The sequence below is a fragment of the Triturus cristatus genome, chromosome 2_1 (genome assembly GCF_964204655.1).
Source record: "Triturus cristatus chromosome 2_1, aTriCri1.1, whole genome shotgun sequence".
In the NCBI taxonomy this organism is placed as follows: Eukaryota; Metazoa; Chordata; class Amphibia; order Caudata; family Salamandridae; genus Triturus; species Triturus cristatus.
In genome coordinates, this window is record NC_140581.1 from 1,027,499,134 (window position 1) to 1,027,517,039 (window position 17,906).

Sequence of the window (17,906 nt, forward strand, 5' to 3'; positions counted from 1 at the left end):
ATGGGAACCTGAATGAGGTTGGTGAGACCATTATTCCTAGTAGAAATGTATCATAAGGAGGTCTGAGGCTCTCGGTTTTTGGTATGGAGGAGGTGCATTGAGCCTGGTTATGGTTGTATTATGTTAAAGTTCCCATAGCTTTAAATAAGTTAACTAAGTTCATCATCATCCATTGTGAGATATATTCTATTAGGTCTAGGTTTGTGGTGGCTTCTAGGTAGGTTGACACGCCAAGGGTTGTTCTTCAGGGAATGAGCACTGCGGGCCTATTTACGAGAATTGCACACAGTGCAGAGGAGCAAATCACCTTGCTTCACTGTGTGATAGGGAAAGGTCAGTAATTCCCTGTATTTAGGGCAATACAGTGCATGCCTGCCTTTTTCCTGAGCTTGTTCCCTTTAGGCAGCCTGGAGGCAAAAAAGTCAAGCTTCCTCCATGGTGTAAGGGTGCCTGTGTTGCTTACAGGATTGTTTTTGTGCAGGAAGGGACATCTTCCTGCACAAAAACAATCCTGAGAGGCACATCCCTCTTTCTATGTGTGATGCAGAATGCAACACACAAAGAAAGAGGAGGTAACAAGGAGAAATAAAGATGGTTCTCCTCGTTACACCTCACCTGAGAAAGAATATCTTTTTGGCGCATTCCCAGGTCTACCCGTTCTGGTCAATCTAGGAATGCGTCAAAAACCATATGAGTTGCATGGGAACACCTACGCAATGCCCATGGAATGCCTTCCCAGGGAAGAATAAGGCAACACAGCGATTTGCTCTACGTTGCCTTACTCCAGATTTATGGAGCCACTTAGGGTCATGTAAAGTGGCCTTTTGTGGCTTTATAAATCACATGTAAGGTTTGGGTCACTCTTGCACCACAATGCGTGGTGCAAAAGTGATGCAAAACAGCTCATAAATAGGCCACTAGGTCTGGGAATAAGTGGCAAGCATCAGTTACATGTGGAAATTTTGGGTGAGATTTGAGACAAGAGTCAATTTTCTTAGATAGATGAGTCACAGAGGCAAGTAGCTTGGGAAGGGAGTACGGTCAGAGGTGATTTGGATGGATTGTAAGAAATTGGGTTATTGGTTGAGTAAGGGTGAAAGCCCTACTCAAGCAACAGCCACAAATCTTGTCGAAGTGAACCACAAAAGTCACTAAATTTGCCTGCGCTTAACCCTCTGGTGTCTTGGAAAAAAGCAGACAGGCTTAACTTAGAGACAGTGTGTTAAGTATTTATGAAGAACACAAACATCAATAAAGTGGAACACAGCAAGAAACATTCCAAACCATTTTAGAAAAATAGAGTAAATGTTAATAAACAAAATGACAGCAGAATGACAAAAATCCAATCAGTAGAACTGGAGATTTTCAATTTTGAAGATTTAAGTAGCTATAGCACCTACAATCACAAAGAGCCACTAACAGTCATCTGGTCATGCTAACTGGGGGAAAGTTCAGTCTAACCACGATAGAGCAGTGGTCAGATAGAGGGACCAGGTAAGTCCCACAGTAAAAGATTCCTTCTCAAAATCCAGTGTGAAGGGTTAAGTTAATGGTGGAAAAGGCTGATAGGAGCATAGTGAGCATCACAGATGGTCCTCGCTGTAGCACCAAAAGCAGGCTGGGCAGTGTGGGCTGTAATCGCTGTAGCCCAGTCAAACATCATGGAAGCTAGACCTTCACGTTAGCAGTCACAATGCGCTGTTGCTGTTGTAGCACACATATCTTGTGTTTCTGGTCATTGCTGGTGGATGCTATAGCATGAAGAGTCAGGTTCACTGGAGTTTGCATTGGCAGACGTCACGGGAGGCAGAGATTCATCTCAAACTGGCCGGTTCCAAGTCATGAAGAGACCGAAATTTAAGGATTTCACCTTCTTTCCCAGGAGGAGTTTAACTGATGCCAGCCAAGGGTCCAGGGCTTGGGGCGGTACCTCTTGGGGATCAGGAACTCACTCCAACAGAGGTCAGCAGGGCTCAGGCAGGTCCAATTGCAGATCCAGTGCAGCAGGGCAGTTGCAAAAAAGCCTTAGGAGCTTGTTGTGTCCCTATAACTCAGACAGGAGGTCAGCCAACTGACATTTGAAATCACTTAGGTTAGCCTGGGATGAAGGAAGCAGGTACTGTCTTCCTTCTCAGAGAGCAAGACAGTCACCTGCTAGCAGCTGCACAGTCTTCTGGGGGCAAGGCAGTCTTTCTGTAATGTCCACAGGTCCAAGATGTAGTGGTGAGTGGCTCTAGAGAACAAATATTAAAACCTGCTGTCACTCTTGAAATGGGGGATCCGTATACTACCCCAACCTCTGGTTCCGGAAAGTTTTTCCCATCCCCTGCCAAGGCTCCAAGAAGTCTGTGGTGACAAATTACTACTGTCAGGTTCCTTTGTGTGTGCTGGAGGAAAATTCTTCAAAGTGCAAGTGGGGGATGGATCGGCCCTGCCCTCCGCCACTCTGGCAGGATGGCCAATCCTGTCCACACCTAAGCCCCCTTTGTGTCATTGTCTGGAATGAATACACAAAATCCAACAGCCGAGCAATTTACAGTCATGTGAAGCAGGACACTGGGAGATGGTACAAATGGTTAGGACAAGAAAAAGGCAACTTTACAAAAGTGGTATTTATCAGAATTGTAACTTAAAATCAGATTTTACCATTAAAGGGGATTTTAAATTACCATTCAATTGAGTGTAAACACCATGGGGCATATTTATCATTGAGTTGTAACGCCCTTGCGCCACGCACGGAGGCGCACCCGTAACACAACAAAAAACTCAGATTTATTAAGCCATGTAAGGCCTCCTCGCATGGCCCTGCATGGCTTGATGAATCTGGAGTAACGAAAGGCAGTGTAAATCGCTGTCTTGCAGTACTCTGCCCTAGGGAGGTGTTCCATGGGTGGAGCATGAATGTTCTCATGCATCCACCCATGGATTTTGGCACATTCCCAGATTTACCATTTGTGGTAGGTGTAACGAGGAGAAATATCTTTATTTCTCCTTGGTTTTTTTCCTCTTTCTATGTTGCAGTATTCTGAAGGACACGTAGAGGAAAATGCCTCTCTGGACTGTTTTAATGCAGGAAGATGTGCATGCGCTATAGAAATCAGCACTTGTTAGGTTTGTTAATTTTTTATTACTACTTGTTCTTTCTGAGAAATATATTTATGCACATATAAAAATAATGTTTCTATACTGTCATCTAGCTTTTTACTTTTTACCATGAAGTTTATGAAATGACGATATATTGACAGTTATGATTATTATCATTGGACAAATATTTATAACATCAGAAATTATCAGATTAATTTGAACATGCAATGTACGAATAGCTTATCTAAATACAATAAACCTATTTATTTTATACTCAAAATTGTTTAAACGCTTTAAATAGTATTTTAAAAATTGATTCAGTTTTCAAATGGTACTCTCTTATTTCCAAAATAATTAGGCGAATGAATGTATTTTTATACTTTTATTGTAGTTTTGGAGATGAGAGCACATGTACAACAAAGCTCAAATGAAAAGCCATTTAAGAAAACAATCTTCAAGACTGATTGTGAAATGAAATATGCATTATGTTTCTGGACATAATTTTCTTTATAACATAATATTGGTTTAAATTTCTAGAAAGAGTGAAATGACATGGTGAATGTACTGATTATATTCTTGCGGTGAGGCAACTTCTAGAGGCGCAGATGGATGCCGACGTCAGAGGAGCTCCATAGTGAGAATATTAAAGCAGAAGGACACAGCGAATACTGTAAAAATAAACAATCATCCTGTTAGTGTTTGACTAAAGACCATTCTACAAATGTTTACACTGACCTTTCAAACTGCGTAGAAAAATATACATTTTTGACATGGATCATGGTTTCAAAGATGTAATTACAGTGGCAAACATTCTCTAAAATGTCACTCAGATTAAATGACAATTAATGATTATTTGACTTTAATATTTTTCATATTCTGTTCACATGTCCACTATAAAGGTTTCAGAGAAAGACGGCTCGGCTACCCGAGAAACCTAGTGGACCAATGTGTTAGATGTATTGTACATGAGGGCTGTTGTATAGGATGAGCTTTTTTCAAGTAAGTCATTTTTTTTTTAATTTGATTACATACCGGGATATGTGAAAGGGCCTTATTATGACTTTGGCGTTGTTGGAGTGGCCTACCACGCCGTCACCACACTCCCACACCGCCAAAGCCGAAACAGACCGCCTGCCAGATTATAGCTTTTTAAGACGCTGCTGGGCAGTTCTTTCCCGTTCCCACGGCGGTGCCTTTGAAATAGGCACCTCAATGGGAACATCAAAGCATGTTCCTGCAAGGACCGAAATGCACTATGTTGTGCATTTCATTTCTTGCAGGAGCATGGGGGTGCATGCAGACAGGGGGCACACCATGTGCCCCCCTGCATGCACCCCATGGCGCAAAGGCACAAGGGGGCCCTCTAATGCCCCCCTCTGTTTCCTCACCGCCACACTTCAACCGCCCTGAAAAGTGCGGTGGTGAGGAAACTCATAATAACCTTGCTGCGCCGCAGCGGCCCTGCCAAGAATATGTCGGCCTCAAGACCACCGTGCCACTGCCAGGGATCTCTGATCCCTTGTGGTTGCAGTGGTCCCATGGTGGCCCGACCGCCTTGGTTGTAATAGGGCTGTTGGAAGACTGTCACCAATGCACCCCTGTGATTCTGGCGGTCCGTGGCCCACCAAACTCATAAAAGGCCCTTAGTGATTCGTAGAGAGCATACCATATCACAATTTTGGCAGATATCCCATTAACCATATAATAATTGCAATATAGCCTAAGACATGTTACACGATGGACGGGATATTGGTCAGGTGTGTTAAACTTTAAATAAATAAGTGTGGAAATGCTACTGTTTCATCTGAACTGTACGTGTTCATCTTTTTAGCACTATGGTAGACATCTATCTACTGTTTACTATATTAGCACTTGCAATTTCTTTTGTATGCTTCTATCTCCTGATTGTCACAGCACATATGTTTTACACAAGATCGTCGATGGACCAATAAATACTTATTGAAAACGTTCCAGTCATCCTTCTATGTGTTTTCTGAGAATAAGCAAGCATGAGTTACTGAGCGAAAAGTATTGTACTGTTTTTCCTGATCCCTGAGGAATCAGGGTTGTCATATTCACTGGTTGCCAGAAACTACCTACACTACTGTAGAATACATGGGGCTGGCAGTGGCACTGTAGAGCAAGCTGGTCTAACGGCTGATGTATAGTGTGGGAGTGTCCGGAGTCTGTTTGCTCACCAAGCCCTCAGTTTAGGTCACCCAAAACGTGCAGGTCCTGGGGATTCCTAGGAACTACACGACAGTCCTAGGTCCCTCTGGTAACCATATCCACAAATCTATATAATCTTAAAGATTAATTGTATCATGCATGCTTTCTAGAGGCCCAGTTTGTAATGATCTGTGATTCTTTCTAATAACAGCATCCTACCATGATCTTTTAGGGGAAGGTGAGAAGAGTGAGATTTTAGCAGTGCCAATTGTGGCTTGAGCCTTTAACTTCATGTGCTTAAACTCCTGATCAACCATTTTAGGGTTCATGTAGGACTCCTGTGCTCCATGTGTTAATGTTTACTAGATTTAGCGGAGAGCGCTGCGAAATAAATAAGGCATGGAATCCTGGCCACTCATATGGGATTCAATATTTATAGTAAAACTTGATGTGTCAGCATGACTTATTTTTTATTCTTTCTAGAGAGATGATCATCTGAGGGTAACATTTAAAGATTTTTCTAATGTGAGTTTTATGAAGTCAGTAAGTCTGTTTATTAAAAAAGCCACCCTTTCCACATGCCCAAGGACTTTATATATTGTAACCAGGTTCCAATATTTTTAATTTAACTCAAACATAATCAATGTCCCTAACTGAAGAACAAGTCAAGTGGGAATCATTTTCCAGGTTAGTCGGTTCTAAGATCCCCATTTAATAAGCCTCCAAATTGATGTACATTTCTGCTCCATGATCCATGATTATTCCCAACACTTCTCATATTGAAGGTAAATGTGGAGAGGCAGCATGGGTCTCAAAAAGTTTTGTTGTAATCCCTCCTAACAGGCATTCTATTTGTGCTGGATAATGACAAATAACCAGGGGAATCACAATCAGAACCAGAATTACTGATCCATTTATTTCTTATTGCTAAGGGACCCTCAAAGTCCCAGTTGTAACCACTGTTAACTCTCCCACCCTCCAGACTTAACATAGCCCCAGTATCAGTAAATCTGAGAGGCACCAGTGGCGTAACGAAATTTGAGAGCGTCCCCTACAAGGTACATGGAGGCCTTCACTGGACTCAATCAGGAGCTCTCAGACCAGGGTAGTGTGCTGAGGGGGGACCCTGCAGCTCACGCCCCCACCCGCACTGCGGGGGCTGCTGTGGCCTGTGTTACGTCAATGAGAGGCACGCTTAATGGGGCCGGCACCCATAATCACGTACTTGTCTGTCATGCATTGATTTCTTTTTACACCAAACACCTGGTTAAACATTTAAATACAGCCTGGTAGATGAACAATAGTCGACTCAGCCATCTGTACTCTAACATCAGAATAGTTAGAATCCAATTCATCACAGTATGTTTGATGTTAAAACCCTAGGGATAATGTATTAAGTGATAACATGTGCCACTGCACAAAAGAAACAATAAGACAAAATTGGTTGACGCTCAGGTAATTTCATATTATTCTCATGATTATTTGAATGCAATCTACATGTGTCATGAAAATCCCTTACAAAGATAGTTTCTCTCTAAGTGCTAGGATCATTCTAAGCCCATTAAGGGAGGTATAATCCTATTCCTAATGAGGAGGAAGCCAATGATGAAGTATTGGTGGGCGAGATTCCACATCTTATATAGGGACTATCCCGGAGTGGAATATTGGATTTTCCTCGGTTACTTCTACTAGATAGGCTTGCCTTACATGCTGTATTGTGATTTTCCAAAGAGGAGGTTTTGAGAACCTACACATTTCTCCTACTCCTTCCCTATAGTAGGTTATGGCATGTGCAACTATGTAGAAACGTAATCCTGTTTCTTGTTACATGCATTTGAGAATCTCTCTCAGAGCAGGCATCTAATCTAGGTTAAGCAACAATTAACCTCCAAAGTGAGCCTTTCAGCAGGTTTATATAAATGATTATGGAAAATATTGAATGAAGCAGTCCGGCTCATATACAGTCTGAAGAGATGTGCCAAGAGAAGGCTGGAGCTACAAAAGACCACACTAGATGACTGATGCAGAACAAATCAGATTCAAGTTACTATGTGTTACCCATCAGGGGTCTTTTAAGTAAGGTAGTCTTTATCTCAAGGAGATCTTAAAGACCTTGTGGACACAAATAAGAAGTGGATGTCTACTCTAAAACAAAAGGCAGGTGGGGTGCCTTTGATTGTCTTGTGCATCCAGTTTGGTATATGTTCTCTACTATATAAATGTCAAAAATCACATTATTTAGAGACTGTGTTACTGCCAGTCTGAACTAACTTTCAATGCGTTTTTTAGTGTTGAGTGATTAGGTTTAGAGATAAAGTGAAAATACAATTGTGGTCTTGCTGAGTTATCTCTGCATATTTTACCTCTGTATAATTACCAAACTTAGTCCTGAATATAGTACAAACTTTACAATTTTCACATGTAATATTGTTGCTGTTAAGAAGGAAGCAAAGATATTAATCCAGTTCCTTCAGCGTTCAGAGTCGGTCTTCAAGTTGATATTAGTTAGGCCCAAGATTCTTTACCCTGGTCAACTGCCCAGAACTGGTCAGTGACCAAAACTACTGGAATACACAAAGGGCCTAATTAAGAGTCTGGCAGTCCGTGGACCGCCAGACTTTTCGGGGTGTGGTGGTCCAGGCACCGCCACACTGGCAGTCCGACCACCCATTTACAACTTTCGCAGTTGAACCGCCATTTGACCACCGCAAATGCCAGGGAACCATCATTCCTTGGTGGTGATGCGGCAGTCAGGGGCTCAGCAATATTCTGGAGGTTCTGCTCTGGCACTGGCCTGCATTTTACGGGTTTCAGGAACACCAGTAATGTCATGGAGGTCTTTACTCAATGAAAAGGCTTTCGATCCTGAAACAAAGGAAGCCCTACAGGCCCCCTGTTGCCTATGTGCCTGGAAATGCATGTAGGGGGCACAATGTGTGCCCCCTAAATGCATGCAGCCCAGTTTCTGCATGGCATGGACTTTACAGTCCATGCCATGCTGGAACTGTTTTTGATGTTTCCATTGTGGTGCCCAGTTTCAGAGGCATCTCAGTGGGACCGCCCAAAAAAGCCAGCCAGACATGAGGAAACAGGTAATTTGGCAGGTGGTGCACACATGGGTTTGATGGTGTATTGCCACCAGAGACATCCACACTATCAACTAGGTTGGAAGGTGTTGTGGAGGGACCTCGACAGAGCAAGTTCTGTTTAAGGCACCTCTAACACCATAAAGTACTTGAGCACTGAGAGGACCCACCATCATTGAGGTCAAACAACAAGACTTACAATAACTGTGATGAGATAGTACCTAAAGGAGGGTGTCACCATGAAACCTGGAATGGGCACCTAAGTTGCTTTGGTGGTGGGTTGGGACTGAGCCCGAGTAAGAATTCTAGCTGCAAGATTTCCAAGACTGAGCATCATAACCTCATCACAGCCTCCTCATATTTTGTGCTACCATTTCTCATTTGGAGACATGCACCAGTGCACATGGTGCAAGAGCACAAACATGCTAGCTGGGCTGGGGCTACAACACCAACCTCTCTGCTCGGTGTGCCATATTGAGAACTCCCTACTGAAGCAGTGGGTTCCACCTTCCAACAATGCTGTCAGGCCTGCCCTGCCCCAAAGAAGCCATACAGAATTTGGTCTGACAGAAGGGTACTAGTACATTGAACCCTGACGAAAGGATGGAGCAGCGAGAAAGTAATTGAATTCATACATTACTATATAAAGTATTTAACAGTAGGTACGTCATACAGTACCCCAGAGCTTCCCACCCCTCATGGTATCAAGCCAAAGTGCAGTTACTGCTGCAACCTGTCCGCGCAGCTACCCATGAGTATTTCCTGCTGTAATTTATGTCAGTACATTTAGATTGATTGTGTGAGCATAATAAAGTATTTTTCTTTTGCTAAGCTTAGGTACTGGCTGGACAGTCATTTCTTCACTTCTGTTTATTGCTTCTTGAGTGCTGTGTCTATCCCCCCAAACCACCTGCATGTAGAAAAACCTGGACTGCTTAACTTCGATACCCTTAAAGCCAGTCTTTGAATGGGGGAACTTGGTAATCAGATTTGGGTTTGATAGTAGGGTTAAGCCCTTGAACATCTGTGTTAACCAGCTCTGATTGAAACAAACCGAGACCAGTAACCCCTGCATCCCTGGAGTTTTCTGACAAATGTCCCACAGAAGACACCTGTGAGGTTTGAAATGCCTATCAAATAATGTTATTAGGCACAACAACATTTTAAGAAGAGATCATGTAATACCCAATTTCAACTGACAGTTTAGTATTCTATTTCTCAGATATACCACCCCCAAAATGACATGTAATATTTATACAAATAAGTGCAACGTGGGCCCCAAATGAGGTGCAAAGATGCAATATTCCTGCACTTGACACATGATATCTCCATATTGACACCAGCTATCTTATCAAAATGTGGCCCATGAACATCTCTGTCAGGGTGTCATCACAGGTGTGCTTTTTCGGAATCTTCCCCTTCAATACTAAGAATAAGATGCAGGAGAAGGCTGCACAATTCACTAATACTGTCCAAGGGAAGAAAAGCACTTAATGGGATGGCATCTTCTTAAAATAGACCTGGGACATTGAGGAGAGGGAAACTGCAACACAGGAAATACACATCAGACAGTTGAAAATTGAGAACAAACACAGTAGATCAGGTGACGGGCTGGCAATCTTATGTACATGATTTACTGTATCGACTGGACATACTGCCTCTTTACAGTCACTGCCAATGACAAACTATCTACAGCTGTGTCTAGTCCCATCTCCCACCTGGGCTTCAAGTGTAGACATATGGCCCTCGAGTAAAGCAAGTAGACCCAAAGGGGCCTATTCACAACGGTAAATTTATACGTGTATATTTACTCAAATGTAAATTTGTTCTTACACCTAGGAGTAACTTTGTGACTTTTTGCTATTCTCTAGTTCTAAGTGTACATTTACTCCTAGGGGTGGGCTTATATATCTCCACCCCACTGAAACTAGGTGGAGAAGTCAAATTTGTGAGTGTAGCATTACTACGTGTAACTTTTCACATATACACGAAGGTCTCTGCCACAAGGGTAGAAGCATATAAATAATCTGTTACAGCAAATTAACGTAAATGTGTTCTAAATATTTAATACATTAAAATATATTCAAATAATTTATAAATATGTGTTAAAATTCATTCTAAAGGTCATATAGACAGTATTTGTTTATTAATATGCATTAAAATGCGCTAAATAATATCCAAATGTATTGGATGTTTTAAAAACAAGTTTTAAAAGTTTAATTTAATTTTAAATGTACATATATATTACTTTTTAAATTACAATAATGATTTATCAATATTTATGTGTATTACTTTAACATTAAACAAAATGTATATCACTTCGAAATAATTGTATTTAATTACCATAATTTACTATGGGGTGTTATTTTAAGTACATTGTTGCGTTTTTTTTATTAGGATTGTGTTGCAGCACTTGTGAGTGGTCAAATGTTGTGCTGGACATACCCCAAGACTAACCAGGAGTACATTTGCTACTGTTTTGGATCTTTTCTGGCTGTAATAACCTTAGATGAGTAATATGTGAATTGATTTGGACTTTGTTTTGTGGGTGGGTGTTTATCCCTCTCTAAACCGCTCGTTAGGCCTCCCTAAAGGTTTTGTACTCCTCTTTAAACCCATGCCATTTAGGAATAAGTATTTCATATTCTCCAGCTATACACCCTGTCCCTCCCACCTCTGCTCCTAAAACGCAGACCGACATGTGTGCATAGAAAAGATACAGGTGGCTGAGGTCTCCGGGTGCAGGTTTGTGAATAGCATTATGTATGACATTACCAGTACTACTGTCGTACAATCTCACATACTACAAGGTGCAGTTGTGAACAGGCCATCAAGTGTATAAACTCATGTTGAATATTATATTGTGTCATGTAGCCTCCCACCCCATGAGATACTCTATCACCCCAACCTCTCCCTTCTAAACAAATGTGTACAACATTTCCACTTGTGTAACCTGCTTTGCCTGTTTAGATACATAACCCATTGTATTATTTTGTGTCTGATTTATTTTTTGCGAAAATTAATAACAAATGGATGTGATTCTTTTGGGGATGTTGGCCCACATTATTCACCAAGTGCAGTTTAGTGAATACCATGTATAAATAAAGAAAATGTCTCTACTTGACCAGCAAAAATGGACTGCAGCAGTTTTAGTGATCTTACATTTTGGCAGCATTCTCCTAAATGTGACTTTAGTTTTATTGAGTGTGGCAAGCACTTACTTCGTGCTTTTGAGTGGTGTTATTTGTATTACTTGTTTAATCCTGTTGTAAGTGCTGTTGAGCAACCTTGAATCTATTGCATTTACTGCATTGGTTATTAATATATACAGCGTAATACAACAAATGGATTGATTCAAAGGGGGTAATATCACAATGTGTAAATGAATGGATGCAGTAATTTCCGTGGTGTTTCAATTTCTGCCTAATTTCATATTTATCACTGTACTCTAAATAATTGCCATGGCTTTCGTAGTCCCCAGTGGGAGATTCAGCTCTAGTTAGTTAGTATAGGTTTAACGACCTAACTGTAACAGAATGTTAAAATATTTGTTCCACTCACAATAAACAACAATATTGGCTGTCTTTACCGTTATTTTCATTCCGAATATCAAAAGTGTTAGCCTTTAGAACTTGTATAAACCGTATAAATAAATGTTGCACTTCTACTATACAAATCTATTCAGCCTAGTGTGAAGAGTTGCAGGATATGTACTAGGCCTGGGCCAAAATTCCGTTCCGTTCGCAGAAATTGCGATATTTTGGCATTTTCGCGTTACGCGGAAAGCGTGAAAATGTCAAAATTTCCGCATTCCGCAGCTTAGCGATAATTTGTTTCTTGCTCGTGCTGTAAAAAAATACATTCTCGCGTGCGCGCGATCGCCTTACCTGAATCCCCGCGTTCGCCGACAAGTTTTCCCGACTCGATCGCGTTCTCCACGAGATGTTGGATGTTGGTAGCCATTTTGCGCTGTCTCGCGACAGTTCGCGGCCGCATTAACGCCATTTGTCGCGCGATCACGTCATTTGTCGCGCGATCACGTCTTTCTTCTCGCGATCATGCACCGCGCGAGTATGAGAAGATTGAGATCTCGAACACGTCATTCTACATCGCGAGCGAGAGGGTGAGGACGCGGGAACGTCTAATCGAACGCGAACAGGAGAAAGAGACCCCGAACACGTCATATCCAACGCGACAGGGACAAAGAGAACGCGATCATGTCATTTTCGACACGCCGGCGGAAGTAATGTGAAGCTCGAGAACTCGAACATGTAAAATTTTCAATTTGGAGAGGAATATCAGCTCTAGCAGCATGAAACCTTCTGCAAATGCTGATTTTGGATGAAAACAACTCCTTACATTGACATTTGGCTGTCCTTTTTTGTGCAAGGAGTCCTTTTTTTAAAAGGTGGAGAGAGGGAGGAAGTGACACAGAATCTCCAACTTCCTGTTCCTGTCCAGCAGGCTCCTCCCAGTGCTTTGTCCATCTCCTGCTCATTCTGCCTTTGGATTTGAAGCTGGAAAGATCACTCTTTTGTCTGCTGCATCATTGCAATTGGATTTGAGGATTTTTGGAATAGGATATTGTACAAGTAAGTGGTTGTTGTGTCTGTTTGATTGTGGGCATTGCAGTTGTTGTAAGTAACTACAATTTATTTTTGATAATTAATTATCATCATTCCTTTTTTAAATTTTGTGGGTAGTAGTAGTAGTAGGCCCGAGCTAGCCATGGGCATGGCCTCATGGGTGTGTGCATGATGAAGCAACTGTTCCTTTTGTTGTTTTTTGAATGTATTTCATTTTCAAGCACATTTAGGGCATGGATGGCATTGGATTGAGTTGGGGAAGTGTGCTTTTTGGGGTTGGCCTTTGTGATGTTGTTGGGCCTGGCCATGTGGCTGGTGGCCATTTTGAAGCCTAGGCCTGCAAGCTTGCCTGGCCTTGTCTGCCAACAGGCCTGCTTTTTCATCCACTAGGATCAGAGCAGGTAGCCACAGCTTTATTGATCAAGTGTTTTCTGTGTGATCTGTTGAATTTAGACATCATTTAGGGCATGGATGGCATTGGATTGAGTTGGGGAAGTGTGTTTTTTGGGGGTGGCCTTTGTGATGTTGTTGGGCCTGGCCATGTGGCTGGTGGCCATTTTGAAGCCTAGGCCTGCAAGCTTGCCTGGCCTTGTCTGCCAACAGGCCTGCTTTTTCATCCACTAGGATCAGAGCAGGTAGCCACAGCTTTATTGATCAAGTGTTTTCTGTGTGATCTGTTGAATTTAGATATCATTTAGGGCATGGATGGCATTGGATTGAGTTGGGGAAGTGTGTTTTTTGGGGGTGGCCTTTCTGATATTGTTGGGCCTGGCCATGTGGCTGGTGGCCATTTTAAAGCCTAGGCCTGCAAGCTTGCCTTGCCTTCTCTGCCAACAGGCCTGCTTTTTCATCCACTAGGATCAGAGCAGGTAGCCACAGCTTTATTGATCAAGTGTTTTCTATGTGATCTGTTGAATTTAGACATCATTTAGGGCATGGATGGCATTGGATTGAGTTGGGGAAGTGTGTTTTTTGGGGGTGGCCTTTGTGATGTTGTTGGGCCTGGCCATATGGCTGGTGGCCATTTTGAATCCTAGGCCTGCAAGCTTGCCTGGCCTTGTCTGCCAACCGGCCTGCTTTTTCATCCACTAGGATCAGAGCAGGTAGCCACAGCTTTATTGATCAAGTGTTTTCTATGTGATCTGTTGTATTTAGACATCATTTAGGGCATGGATGGCATTGGATTGAGTTGGGGAAGTGTGTTTTTTTTGGGGTGGCCTTTCTGATGTTGTTGGGCCTGGCTATGTGGCTGGTGGCCATTTTGAAGCCTAGGCCTGCTAGCTTGCCTGGCCTTGTCTGCCAACAGGCCTGCTTTTTCATCCACTAGGATCAGAGCAGGTAACCACAGCTTTATTAATCAAGTGTTTTCTGTGTGGTCTGTTGAATTTTTAGACATCATTTAGGGCATGGATGGCATTGGATTGAGTTGGGGAAGTGTGTTTTTTGGGGTGGCCTTTCTGATGTTGGTTGTCTTAAAGACATGCTTTTGTTGTATGTGTCTGGTGTGTTGGTGTGCAATGCATGCACCCTGCAGACCTTTTTGGGGCCTGTGAATGTTCGTATTTCCATTTTGTTGCATTAAAAAGGCAGAGCAGTGTGCTTTAGCATGCATCGTTTACCTGGCTTTTATAGGCCTTTTGTCAGCTCCTGGTGTTTCCCAGGCCCCCGGCTTGTTTGTGATTTGTGAGTGTCCATGTGGGTGGTGGCCTTTTTTGGTGTTTGGACTGTGAGTTATTAGTGTCCTGCTTTTGCCATAGGCCTGCATGGTTTTCCTATTGGCTATTTGGCTTACTGCTTCCATCCATCCACCCCCTTTGCCAGCAGCAGCTCCATGGATGCTGAGATGCTCAAATAATTTAATGGTCCACCCCACTTTCATTACATTTTTTATTTTGGTGGTTATTATTAACTTTCCTATCCTTCCTGAGAGTGTAGTGTGTGGCTGTACACAGTAGTATAACATAGCTCTAGTTAAAAAAAAAGTCATAAATGGCTAGACTATCTTTTGTTTGCACTAGTACAGTACTAAGTAACTGAACCACAACAACAAATGCAAAATTTCACTGATGTTCGTCTCCTGTCTTATTTGCTTTTAGGTGCACAAAAGACAGAGTAGGAGGTGTCATCAGCATCACCCGGTTACCCGTTGTACTGCCAGCCAGACAGAAGTCCTGCTGCGCATCATGTCCACGTGTGGCCAGAACTTGTTGTGCATCTGCATCCTGCCTGACATCTGAAGAAGATGGCCCCAAAGAAAGGTACCAGGTCCAGTACCAAGAAAGTTGCCGGTGAGAAGAAGGAACAGAAAAAGGAAGTGCCATTAACCACGATTGGTGGTGTGCCGGCCAATGTTTTTTTTGGCACCAAAAAAGTTACGCCTGCAGCAGCGTTGTCCGGGAACCAAGCTGGGAGCAGCACAGCGGTCCAACCACACCAACCTAGGCCCAAGGGCTTTAGTGTCGCAGAGGTAGCCAGTCTACTAACGAGCAGCAATGTTGAAGAAATGTCATTACCGCAAAGTAGTACACAATCAAATTCAACGCAGGCGCAAACTCAGCAGATCAGTGTGCAGCCGCCGCAACAAGAACAGCAGCAGCCACCGCAACAAGAACAGCAGCAGCTGCCGCAACAAGAACAGCAGCAGCCGCCGCAACAAGAACAGCAGCAGCTGCCGCAACAAGAACAGCAGCAGCCGCCGCAACAAGAACAGCAGCAGCTGCCGCAACAGCCCACCATAGTAGTTGTTGCTCCTGACGTAGGGGCATTTCAGGAAATCGAGCTTCCTGCAGACAAAGTGGAGCAAAGTCAAACCACTGTTTCAGAAGATCTATTGTCTTCCAGACCACCAGCAAGGAAAAGGAGGCTTAGTCCATCATCTTCTTCTTCAAGCCCCGCTTCTGATGATCGTGATGACACTTGGGTCCCACCAGCTCGGTCTGAGAGTGATATACGCCACAAGACAATGCTTCTGAAAAGGAAGGTCCCAGAAAAACTTAGAGTTATGGAGGTAGATGTAGAAGAGGGGGTGATGATGTTGATGAAGACGAGCCAGTCATCACGCACATTACTCCTGCCCCAAAGGGATTGGAGACCAACATTCTCACCCTATCCAGAAAGGCTGCTACTAAGCGGGATGTAGCACGGATCTCACCAACACAGGTTACACCACCACTACCTCAAGCTGCCATATTTTCCAAGGCCCGGCAGGGACCTACATCCAGCTCAACCATCTCAGTAGGTAGTGGTAGTAAAAGTCACAGTGTAGGTGCACAGGGTCACACATTTTCAAACACCCCCTCAAGTTCATCTGGTGTTGAAAGTGGCACATCCAGCAGTGCCAGAAAGTTCTCCTCCCCAGTTTGGGACTTCTTTTCTGTTAGCGCCAAGGAGGAGAACGTTGCTATATGCTCAATTTGTCGGCAAGGTGTTCGGCGTGGTAAGCTTGGTACAAATTATGGTACCGGAGGACAAGCAAGTCATCTCAGAATACACCACACTATCGTGTGGGAGGATCACCTACTTAAGTTAAAAGAAAGTAGAAAAAGTCAACCCATTGAAGTTGGTCAGGATGAATCAGAGAGCGATATTATTGCGGTGGCAGGTGAAGAAGAGGGAGGCATTTCTAGCCCTGTCCCCAGTAGTGCAGTGGTGGTAACGTCCACATCCTCCTCAGTAACATCAGAGTGGCACCGCAGTAAGAGCTATACTCAGAGTCTGTGTGAGACACCAAGGCGACCGGCGAGTACCTCAATGAGACAATCTGTGTCGTTGAGCCGTAGTGGGTTAATGAAAACAGCACCACTAAGGAAAGTAAGCCAGCCTACCATTGAGAGCATGTTTAGGTTGGAGGGGCAGTTCCAACGCAACCACCCAACGGCACGATTGTACAATACGAAGCTGCCTAAAATGTTAGCGCTGGACCTTCTTCCTTTTTCATTTGTGGAAGGGGTGGGTTTCCTTGAATTTGTGTCTGCCATCTGCCCGAATTGGAAAGTTCCCAGCAGGTCCTATTTCGCAAGAATTGCTGTTCCGGCACTACATCATGATGTGCTGGAATTGGTTGGACAAGCTTTGCAGAAGAGTGCTGTGCACAATGTCCACCTGACAACAGACATGTGGAGCAGTTGCCAAGCCACAGATTACATGTGCATAACTGCACACTGGATCTCTTTTGTGGGGGTTAAAGATAAACTATCTGCACGAGGTGTTGTTCACACAGCTGCGATTTTTGAAGGTACTCGGAAACATGCAACTGTAGCCATGTTCGCCATGGAGAAATCTCATACGGCTGAAAACATTTTACACGAGTTTCATACCAAGGTTTTGGAATGGCTGCGGCCCAGAGGGCTTCGTATTGGTTTTGTTGCCACAGACAATGGCAGTAATGTACTTAAGGCCATGGAACTTGGTTCCTATTTCAGGGTTCCGTGTTTGGCGCACTGCATAAACATTATAGTTCAAGACTTTCTGAAAAAAGAACCCATAGTCAGCAATTTACTGGCCATCTGCCGAAGAATATGCACTCATTTCAGCCATTCTTTTAAAGCTCGGACGCAGCTGAGGATCATCCAACGTGAATTTAGGATGCCAGTCAAGGCACTCATCCAGGAGGTGGCAACACATTGGAACTCAACGTATTACATGCTTGATCGTCTGTATGAACAGCACATGTCACTCCATGAATATGTCTGGAAAAGAAGAGGGGATGCTAGTGTTACTGTTAAAGGCATGAACCTTGACATGGAGCAATGGAGCCTAATTAAATGCCTGACTGAGATGCTTTCTCCTTTTGAGGTCTTCACACGTGAAGTCAGCAAGGAGGACTGTACAATGGGCCAAGCTATCCCATTATTGCAAATGCTAGAGTATGAGCTGAATAATGTGTCTGAATCATACAAAGGTGTAGAGGACAGAAGGCAAGCCCATTACTTGGTGGAGAGCTTATCCCGGCGCTTAACTGAAAATGTAAGGTTACAAAATA

The 17,906-nt window shown here is 43.2% G+C and overlaps 1 protein-coding gene across 1 annotated transcript in view; it reads right to left on the minus strand.

Moving 5' to 3' along the window:
* Positions 1-3,460: 3,460 nt before the first annotated feature.
* Positions 3,461-17,906, minus strand: part of LOC146866264 (alcohol dehydrogenase 1-like) — a 364,524-nt gene continuing 350,078 nt past the window's right edge. The window contains exon 9 of the mRNA XM_085640482.1: positions 3,461-3,752. Coding sequence (XP_085496608.1) covers positions 3,728-3,752 — 25 coding nt within the window. The 3' untranslated portion in view covers positions 3,461-3,727. The remainder of the gene's footprint in view (positions 3,753-17,906) is intronic.